This window comes from Meleagris gallopavo, chromosome 4 (genome assembly GCF_000146605.3).
Source record: "Meleagris gallopavo isolate NT-WF06-2002-E0010 breed Aviagen turkey brand Nicholas breeding stock chromosome 4, Turkey_5.1, whole genome shotgun sequence".
Classification (NCBI taxonomy): Eukaryota; Metazoa; Chordata; class Aves; order Galliformes; family Phasianidae; genus Meleagris; species Meleagris gallopavo.
This window is the reverse complement of record NC_015014.2, coordinates 42,620,311-42,631,134: the sequence shown is the minus strand read 5'-3', so window position 1 is coordinate 42,631,134 and position 10,824 is coordinate 42,620,311. Positions and strand designations below refer to the sequence as shown.

General features: G+C 37.4%; 1 protein-coding gene across 2 annotated transcripts; it reads left to right on the top strand.

Annotated features, from left to right (window-relative positions):
- The first annotated feature begins 26 nt into the window (after positions 1-26).
- LOC104910750 (exocyst complex component 1) lies at positions 27-10,201 on the top strand. Of its 2 annotated transcripts, none has more exons than XM_010710113.3 (9): positions 27-132; positions 2,667-2,800; positions 3,286-3,416; positions 4,315-4,474; positions 6,150-6,337; positions 6,698-6,925; positions 7,161-7,293; positions 7,479-7,588; positions 8,081-10,201. In XM_010710113.3, the coding sequence occupies exons 2-9, from the start codon at positions 2,677-2,679 to the stop codon at positions 8,198-8,200; spliced, it is 1,194 nt and encodes a 397-aa protein (XP_010708415.1). In that variant the 5' UTR covers positions 27-132; positions 2,667-2,676; the 3' UTR covers positions 8,201-10,201. The 2 variants fall into 2 exon arrangements, with proteins under 2 accessions (XP_010708415.1, XP_010708416.1); XM_010710114.2 differs by lacking the exon at positions 27-132 and adding an exon at positions 578-654.
- Positions 10,202-10,824: the final 623 nt, after the last annotated feature.

The following is a 10,824-nucleotide window of genomic DNA, read 5'->3' as shown; positions in this document are numbered from 1 at the left end:
GCGCGCCTCAGCCGGGCAGCCGTGCTGCGTGGTCACGTGGGCGGAAGTGAAGGCGAGGTCGGGGGTGCTGCGGGTAGTACGGAGCGGTGCCGTCTCGTCGCCACGACCGTCCCGCTGAGCTACGGCGCTGCGGTGAGAGCGAGGCGGTACCGGCGTCCCCCGTCGTTTCCTCTCCCCACTCCTCCCCGCGCTGCGTGCTTGGGGCGCTCCCCGCGGGCCTGGCCTCTCTCGTCGGCTCGGGACGACTCGGCTGTGCCTGCGGCCCGCGGGGAGCGGTGGCGGAGCGGGGAGGGTCGGGGCCTGGCGCGATGCTGTGTCTGATGAATGTCATGTATAAGTGGCCTTGTTTGTACCGCCGCTAAAGACAGAAAGATACAACGGTGTCTATAAGGGCGTTTCTTAGAAGCTGGCTTGGTTACAGTTATCCTAGAGCGTTGTTTTGAGGAAGCAGTTTTATCTCCGGCTTGTTCCGGCTTCCTTTGGGACAGCGGTACTCGGGTATAAAGAATGTGGTCGTACTTCATCCCGGTTCCGTGTGAAGGTTCTGGTGGCAGTGGCTTGCAGCAAAGGTTGGGCTGTGTGTCAGAGCACGTCGTGGGTGTCAGTGCTGAAACGGTGGGGTCTGCTACAGCAATCTGTGGTTTAGAACAGCAGGTAAAATCCTAAATCAAGAAGGAAAAGTGATGTTTCTGAAATGCGTAAGGTTTTGAGTACTTTGTGTGTTTGTGTTTGGGCTCCTGCTGATGAATAAGAAAAGCACAACCTGATGCAGTTTGGAAACAGAAGCTTGGCCTGGCACTTGATGAAGGGGAAGGAATATAGGAACACTGTTGGCTAGCAGCTAACAAAGAGTGTTGCACTGGCATAGGGGTGTCACGAACAGCATGGGTTCAAATGTTGTGACTTCTGTATTCTTCACAGTACTGGTTCCAGCTTGGCATGCTGGCCTGTGTTTTCTCAAAGCCTTTAGTTAGTGATTTTTAAAATTGCCCAATTCCCTAAGCTGAGAGATGTGGTGGGACGTAAGAGTGGGACTAGGCAGTAAAGTCAGTGTCCTTTCTTTTTCAATTGCCGTGGAAACCCTTTTTTGTTTGCTACATGTTTGTTAGAGAGTGCAACCCACGTATCTCCAGGAGAAAAACAACCTAAAATGTAACTGCAGCCTTATGATGAAACAGTACATGCAGCCTGCAGTATGTGTTCATGTTCTTAGCATACTAGAATTTTAGCGTGCAAGCTGTATTGGAAGTCTTTTTAACTAAAACCATTGAAACGTGTTTGTGTTGCCCTTCTTACTTCACCTGGAGGAATCTGTAATGTGAGGATCTGTTCTGAATCAGATGAATGGTACTAATTCCTTAATAATAAATAAGTTCCAAAAAAGTGTATTTTCCTTCTCCCTCAGATTCTCTAGACTCTTGTGGGAATTACACGCTTTGCTGGAGAACCACCTGTTTATACTGAATTCTCTTCTATAATTTTATGACTTTCTCAGGATTTTATTCTTGTTTAGTGCATGTTTAGTTAAGTGTCATAAATGAATTTGCTAGAAAAGCAAATGTTTCTTCTGATCATGTTGCATGGGTACTTCAAGTCATTGCCGATGAAAATCAGAGCTAGTAGTGAATGTTGTGTTTTTAAAGTGGAGAAGAAAAGAAAAGCAACCAAACAAAAGCTGTTGATGTGTTCCACACATCTGAACAGCTTGTTTTTCCTACTTCTCTCTCTTCTAACCATTTTCCTTTTTCCCATTGCTGTTTTTGCAAGAGTGATTCATTTGTATGTTGGGGCAAGGAATGGGGGTGAACCCTTTGAACAGCGTCTAGAGTCACCTTCTTCCCCTCCCTATCTGTCTGCATTTCTATGTGCTCCACGTCAGCCCAGAACCCTGTTCTTAATGAGGAGAAAAACTACAGAGTAAACTCTGTGGTGTTGTTAGGACTGTGAGTGGCAGTGCAGTTTGTCTGGGCAGTGCGATGGTGTGGTTTTATATGTGACTACATCACTAATGTTAAGCTGTATCTGCTGCTGCGTGGAAAGGTGTAAATGGCACTCCTTCATCTCCTTGTACGCTCTCCTGCGTTCATTGCCACAGGCTGTGAGAATGAGTAATTGGTGGCTGTTTGGTACCTGTCAGCAGAAGTCATTTTTTTTAGAATTTGGTTGGAGTATAAGGTTCAAGGTAGCCATCTGATTCCTGGAAGAAATCTCTTGATTTTTTTTTCCTACATATACACGCTTGTTTTCTTTTTCTCTTTGTGAAATATCCTTTTGCTCCCTTGCCAGATTGAAGAACATCATAAATAAAAACCAAAATGTCTTCCGGTTCTGAGCTTTGTCCAAAGCTCAGGTAGCAAATTAGTCAAATGTCATAGGCTTTGGGTTTTTTTTGACCTAGGTCTTCAAATGGAACTTTCTGCCAGACACAATGATGCACTTTATTCTGCATTGCTGTAACAATTGATAGGCCCTTATGTGAGGATAGAGGATAGAACTGCCTGTTCCATTTAGTAGTATGTTCTGGCAAGGGCATTGAAACAGGTCTTTGCAAAACTTGAAAAGCAGAACAAAGAAACCCAAAGCCCCGTTTCTAGAGTTTAAGAGGTGTTTTACATTAGGTGTGTTAAATGTGTCTGAATACCTTCTGTCTTCATAACATCTTTCAGTTGAGAGAAAATGACTGCAATCAAGCATGCTTTACAGAGGGATATTTTCACTCCCAATGATGAACGCTTACTGAGCATTGTGAATGTATGCAAAGCAGGCAAAAAGAAGAGAAACTGCTTTTTGTGTGCCACAGGTATGTAGCAATACCACACTGCATTACGTGTCTTTGCCTTTTGTATTCAGTTACATTTCTTAGTTTTATTTACAACACATTACAGCATTAATTCTTGCCCTGTATAAATACTGCCCCATTTCTAATGGAGAAAATCAATTGTAGTTTACACTTGTATTATTGCTTCTATTAAGAAAGGAGAGCTCTGTACTTTTACTCCTAGATCTCCATGTAATTTGGAGTTGAAAATTAAAAACTATTTATGTGAGACTGGTGAGCTGCTGAAGCAGGCTTTATTTAGTGCTCAGAAGGGACATCTGTTAGACTTGTAGGCTGATCAACGTAAATAAGGTGCAACAAGGTGCTGATTAGAATTCAAGGCAGAGGGCTCTGGAAGAACACTGGAACTGAACTCCCCTACGAGTAATTCTGTTTGGAATTTGAAATACAGCAGAAATGGATGTTACTTTCTGCATTTTGAATTACTCTTGTACTTCACTTAACAGTGACAACAGAACGACCGGTGCAAGTAAATGTGGTAAAAGTGAAAAAATCTGACAAGGGAGATTTCTACAAACGGCAGACTGCATGGGCGCTTCGAGACCTTGCTGTTGTTGATGCCAAAGATGCTGTTAAAGTACGTGTAACTTTTTTTGGGGTCAGTGCTTGGTTCAGAACGTTCTTTTGGTTCCAGGGCAGTGCTAGCTTCCCTGAAACCTAAAACTTAGTTTAATAACATATTCGTTTGGGATTAAGATCATACATTCCTGTGGTTATTATATCTGCATTTTCTTTCAGGCTTCTCAAGAATATAGCCCTGTTAAACTAAGTCTAAATGTGCCCCAACAGCAATACTCTGAACATCTGCTTGGTTTATTATAGTGGTCTCTCAGTGATCATATGGTATTTTTGCTAAGAACCAATACACTTTTCTTTTTTCTGCCTTGTGCCTTACATAAAATACTATTCCATTCTTCATTGCCCCTTAAATTATGACCACCTTGCTATTAATACTGGGCTACAAGAATGCAGAAACGTTTTTAATGAGCAGTATATAGGTTTGCAGGCGAGCTCTTAAACCTTCTAAATTGTGAAGTTGGAAGCTTGTGGAAAGTGTATAGACCTGATGTGTTAATAAGCTTCTCCCCTTGCCTACTCTCTGAGTTATTTTTTGTGTTGTCAGTAACTCCAGCTGCCCTTTTTGGCATCAGAAGGCAGTTAGTCATTTTGAGGACCATGTTTCTGGGCAGACAGTGCTGTCAAATGTTTCTTTAAACTCTCACTAATCTCTATATTGTATTATTGTTACCTCATCTTCCTTGAGAATATACTGCATTCGTTACTTGTATTTATTTATTTATTTATTTGTTTTCACTAAGGCACATCAAGGTGCCAATATTGGTGTATCAGCTCAAGGTTGGCATATGTGTACTTTCATTTTATCCTATCATCTCAGTAAATAAATGAAGAAACAATCTCTGCAGCTCAGAGAATTGTTTGATTGTTGAGCCTGTAACGTATCTTGTCTTTTGCAGGAGAATCCTGAATTTGATTTGCATTTTGACAAAGTATACAAATGGGTTGCAAGCAGCGCAGTGGAAAAGAACACTTTCATTTCATGTATCTGGAAACTCAATCAGAGATACCTTAGAAAAAAAATTGACTTTATTAATGTTAGTTCACAACTTTTGGAAGGTAAATTTATACAATTTCTACAATATCTGCATGTTAAGTGCAAATTTTAATAATTACTAATATGAAGTGGATGTACTGAAAAAAAAAAAGAATATTCTAACCCTTCCTTCCTATTCAATTTTATTCCTTTATGGTTTTTAAGTTTTAAAATAAGCAAGAAGACTAGATAACAGATTTTCCAACAGAAATTTTCCAACAGAAAACTAGACACTGTAAATCTGTTAACTGGGTCAAAATTAGAATAGTGAAATCCTAATATTGATGAGTTTATTGTATTTCTAAGACATCATATTTCTGAACAGAATAAAATCAACCTGTGAGGCTTGGTAGTTTTAAGTGTTTAAAAATCTTCTTCCAGTTTTAATTTGCTGTGAATTATAAAAATGCTTTTAAAAGTGGCGCTTAAGTAGCATGATAAAATTCAGATGAGGTTTTTCATCTGGTTTCTAAATACAGACTGACTCATGTTAAATTCTGCTGGATCCTATCACATCTGAGTGACTGGATGCCAAAAAGGCTTTTCGTCGTTTGCTCGTGTTGTATTTGGCATTTTTATATTCACTATCTTTTAATAGTTAAATTTCTGCTAAAATCTAGCAAGTAGATGAATTTTGCATCACTTCTGTCAGAACTGGCTAAGCTGAAGATTGATATTAAATACTAGACTGATTTGAGTAGGGGAATGTGGATTAGAAGTGTAAAACAGGATAGCATTTCTGTATTTTGGTTTTGTCAGAAACTTTTTTTATAGCTGATCTCTGCCTCTTCAAGTTCTTGTGATATGAAACCATTCAAACTTACTTCCACTTAGAAATACGCACACTGTTCATGCTTTGCCTAGCTAACATTCTCTGCTTCCTTTCCCTCTGCTTTTCCATACCTTTTAATACTCCAGAACTGCCTAAAGTCACAGAAGGTGCGTAACACCTTTTTTCTTTATTCTGCTGTGTAAGCATTTTTTTCCTTGAATAATGTACTTTTTTTTCTCTTACTCTCTTTGAAGAAAGGGTTTTAAATAACTTGTGAAGTTAGTAGAGATAAGCAGTGCTTCACATTGCCTACATAGTTTCTGCCTGGACTATGTTAACATTGTATACAACGTTTTTCAGTCATTGTGACTAGGTGACTATTTGAATTAAATGCTGCAACAAGAATTTTTTTTCTTCAAAGGCACCATTATGTAACTTTCACTTACTTCAGTACTGCTTTTTCTGCTGAGCAACTTATCTTTAGATAAAAATTGTCTTGCTGCTAAAGATGTATTTAACTTTAGTATATTTCCTTATGTTCAGTCTACCAAATTCAAGTCAAATTTCTACCAGTCTTCTGCTTGCAATTGTAGAATAATACTTTTACGTATGATATTGATTACCAGCATGGGAAGTGAATGAACAGAGACACTATGCCCTTTTTTACATGCAGTAAAGGAAGCTGACTATTTGTATTTTATTTATGTTGCATGATTTGAAAATCATTGCTATTGAAAACCAGTTCTGGAAATCTTAATGAAACCCATGGAAGACTTGAAAAAAGTGTGTGTAGGTAGCAGATGCTTGTTATGAAAGTGATTTGATAGATTCATTTATTTAAATATAATTGAATGTAAGTCAGTACTCTGAAATGCTTTTGACTTTCTGCTTTTGGTAACGTGTCTTACTTTCCTTCTCTACACAAGAATCAGTTCCAAGCGGAGAGAATCAAAGTGTAGCTGGAGGTGATGAAGAGGCGGTGGATGAATACCAGGAATTAAATGCAAGAGAAGAACAGGATATTGAAATAATGATGGAAGGGTGTGAATACGCTATCTCTAATGCTGAAGCCTTTGCAGAGAAGTTGTCTAGAGAGCTGCAAGTTCTAGATGGGGTAAACATTTCCTCTGATGTACAGTGTGTCAGCATGAAAACTGTTTTCGTTGATACTATGTAGTGTTTTCTGAAAAGGTAGCTAATGTTTTGCTATGTATTTAAACATACATCTTCTCCTAAGCAGAACTATAACCTATATGTTATTCATCTTCCAGACCTTCTGAAATAAATTGCAAGCTTTCACATAAATAGGAGAGAAGATAAAAAAAGATATACTCTATATATAGTTTTCATGAAGGTGGAAATGCAGGGAGAATAGACAATCATATTTATGTTCATAGGTTTAGATAGAAGAGTATATCAAAATGCTTTTGAGGTCCAAAAACGTCTCAATCTTATGATATAATTTTCTGTACAGGCAAATATCCAGTCAATTATGGCCTCAGAGAAACAGGTGAATATCTTGATGAAGTTGCTGGATGAAGCTCTAAAGGAAGTAGACCAAATTGAGATAAAATTAAGCAGTTATGAAGAAATGCTTCAGAGTGTAAAAGATCAAATGGATCAAATTTCAGAAAGTAATCACCTAATCCATCTCAGCTACACGAACAATGTGAAGCTACTGTCAGAGATAGAGTACTTAGTGGTAAGCAATTTTATGGTGTTTACTGTGTCTGTTCAGATTTGGTATAAATTTCTTCTAAGTTGCTACCCTCTTTGATATCTGTATGTTCTTTAAATTAACATCAGTTTGTTTCTGCTTTATCATTGCACTCACTTCAGTAAGGTTTTATAATAGAGGAATTGTATTTATTGTTCTTGGTTTAGCAGGATAGCAAGCTATAACCTGATTTTGCTTAAGGAAATCTATTACTTTGTAGAATCACATGGATTTGGCTAAAGGTCATATAAAGGCCCTTCAGGAAGGGGATCTGACATCTTCTCGAGGCATTGAGGCCTGCACTAATGCAGCAGATGCCCTTCTGCAGTGTATGAATGTAGCTCTTCATCCAGGTAATGTTTCTGTTAGACTACAAGCTGACATAAAATTTATTATGGTAGTCTTTTAATCTGTGTGCTTTTCCAACCAGTCTCAGATGTTTTTTTCCAAACACAGAAGGGATTGTGACCTTTTGTCCTGTTGGTTCCCCCATACAGTATATTATGTTTGTACTCTGTGAATTCTTTTTTGTTTTTAGGACATGATATGCTTCATGCAGTCAAACAGCAACAGCAGCGATTTAGTGACTTGCGTGAGCAGTTTGCACGGAGACTTACCAGCCATTTGAACAGCGTATTTGTTCAGCAGGTATTATTTCTCATTATTTTATATGAAATTTTCAATCCTAAACTTCTCCTGAAAAGGATCACCAACCTAAAATTTTGTGATCTTAACCAGCAACTGAATGGACTTGTGAGGTACGTCGGACGGAGGTATTATTAAATCACGTCAAACTATAGTGACTGCAGAAGTCTCTTACAAAAATACTTCTCTGTAGCGGATTCAGTGTCTGAGTTAAGCAAATGTGTCATATATAAGGATTTATTTTAACTTTAAGGCTTGACTAATTGAAAAAAATCATTAACTTTCATGGGTTGTGGAGGCTGCGAAGATCAGAGTTCTTGCTCTCTGAACTTCAAGGGATAAAAAAGAAGAAAGAATGTTTAAACCTTGATTTTTGAGCCTTTACTTAAAATATTCAGAGATCACTGTCCTGAGTTTTGTTTCCTAAGGGCTGGATGTCTTTTCTATCTTTTTCAATCTTTTTATTCCTTTATTGTTTCTTTTATCTCCAATTAGTTTACTCAGACCCTCCTTCAACTCTATAACAAGTCTTCCAATCTTTCAGTTCCAGTGAGTACACCAGCTTTCATACAAGCTTCTCCAACTAATTTTTTTGAGCTTGACTTACACAACTAGTGGCTGCATCTTTGTATTTACAATAAGAAATCCTTACTGATCGCAGAATATCAGACTTGCATCCTCTCTCAGTTCGAGTATTTTTACCACCAGTGTTTATTTTCTTGATGGATAAACATTCCTTTGATCTCCGAAGTTTGCAGAGGCACATTTACTTTCAGAACATTTTAGTATGTGTATAACTGTACAGTAGTCTGAAACAGTAATATTTGTAAACAGAAAGTTAATTCAGTTTTTCTACATATTAATGCAGTTGAACTTTTGGTTTTTGTTTATTAGTCTGCAGGAGATAGAATAGAGTTATGCTTGAAAATTGCATAGAAAATGGCATTTGAGAGTACAAGTCTGTTTTTCTTTTAATGGTAGGAAAGTGTTTCCTACGTTTTCTTCTGCAGAGAAATCAGAGTTCTAAAGCATGTTAAAATCTTTAGCTCTATTCTTAAGAAAGTACATTTCTCCTATGACTTCTTGTATTTTGAAAAACTGAGTGCAGGCCATCTGTCCTGGCCTTTAAATAATGATCAAGTAGAAATTATCCAATGGAAAGGCAATCATAAATGAAATCTGAATCTTAGATTTGCAAATGAAAGTGGCTTTTAAGCAGAATGTCTTTTCTGATGATCTGCGCCAAGGATTTTATTATTAAAAATGGTAAGAGATTACTATTTCAGTGTAATGCTATGCGTATTAGATGAACTGCTATCAAAGAGATTACCAGTGCTATTAAGAATGAGTAACATTGCAAATTCACAGTTGTAAAAAATGTGTATTTTAAATTCTGGTACTAACTTTGACCTCATATTGTCTTCTGTATAAACTTACCCTATGTGAAGTTGTTGCTAATCAAGTATTAATCAGCAATTTAAACAAAAAAAGCATTACTGCAAGATTATGCTGGAGTAGTTAAATGTGATAGGTGAGCCTCTGCATTAAGCTTTTTGAAGAGGGGAAAAAAACCAAAAGAGTTCAGAGGCATGGATTCAAGTGTTGCAGATGTAACAATTTTTTTTATTATTTTCACTGAAACAATATTGTTCTGTTAATCTGATGAACAGACTGTAGCTATTTCTCAATCCTGTTGTTTTGAAACATCTAAGCAGAATACTTTAGCATATGAAGGGTTGCATTATTTGTTTAAAATGTTTATTTTAAAAAAAGTACTAAAGGAAAAATCTAGATAAGACGAAGGTATCAAATTAAAATGGAAAATGAACATGTGCGGATATCTAAGGAGCTGCTAATACCTGCAAGACTTGCTTTGTTTCAGAACAAAGGTGAAGAAGCAGTTCCAGTGACATTTTGGCCTAAGTACAACAGTTTAGAAGTACAAACTTCTTTTTTATAGACTCATACAGTATAAATGTGTAGTATGTACTTGAAGTTTATCCTACTGACTTACAGATTATACTGAAAGTATATACTTGATCGGATTTAACAAAGGGAGTTGAGAAAGCCATCAGGTAGATTATTTTTAACAATAATGAATTTGAAAATTAAAATGCATGCTGTTGCGTGGATAAGAATGAGAATTGTGCACTTGTTCTGTATCCAGTTTTCATACAAGTTTATTGAAGATTTGTCTAAAATACTTATTTGTGTGCCCAGAAGCGATCACAGTATACAGTATGACCTCCACGGTCACTCATGGTATGTATTCAGTAGCTGTGGGGCTAATGCTGATTTCCAATTCTAAATCAGATATTGAGATAATTACACTTCATGACATTAGCTTTTTGCTGGAACCTAACTGCAGAAGAACTGTTTTCAGAAGGAACATTAGATGTGACTCTTCCCACTGTCTGTGAGACTAAATGAATGACGTTTTCTGGAACTTTGAGTGCCATTTGTGTCTCAGTTTCAATTTACACAGACAGGAGAACTTAAAATAAGCCTGTGTTTAGGTTGGATACAAAAAAGCATTCCAACTTTATGCGGAAGTGAGATTGTTCACGTTGCCTTACTAAGTAAAGCTTAGTCTTTTACAATGAATAACAAGATTTTTTTTAAAAAAAGAAAAACTGTATTATAATAACTGTAACTGTAGTAACTATATCGTAGAAGCCTTTAGGAATTTTTTAACCAAAGTTTCAAACTGATTTGTGCCTGCTGCAATACAGAAGGGTAAACCAAAATTTCTTAGTTCTGACTTTGTGATTCAACTTAATGAAAACCAAGGGCAGTCTTTAAACTGCATAGATTGTATTGTGTTAACTTGTAGCCAAGTTAGAACTGGCCAGGAATGCTTTTCTGTCATGGAATAGTCATTCACATTATTTAAAAAAAATTAGCAATAATTTGACTAACCTTTCTAAAATAACTGTATTACACCAGAGGAGCTGAAAACAACTTAGGACTGCTGAGACACAAATTGATGAGATTTTATTGCTGTATTAATTACAAGCTGGGTGAAAAAAAAATATGTATTGTACAGAAAATGTTGAACTCATTTTTTCACCCTCAGCAAGTTTGCTGATGATACGAAGTTGGGAGGATTGGCTGACACGCCTGAAGGCTGTGCTGCCATTCAGCGAGACCTGGACAGGCTGGAGAGCTGGGCAGTAAGAAACCGGATGAGGTTCAACAAAAGCAAGTGTAGGGTCTTACACCTAGGGAGGAATAATTGC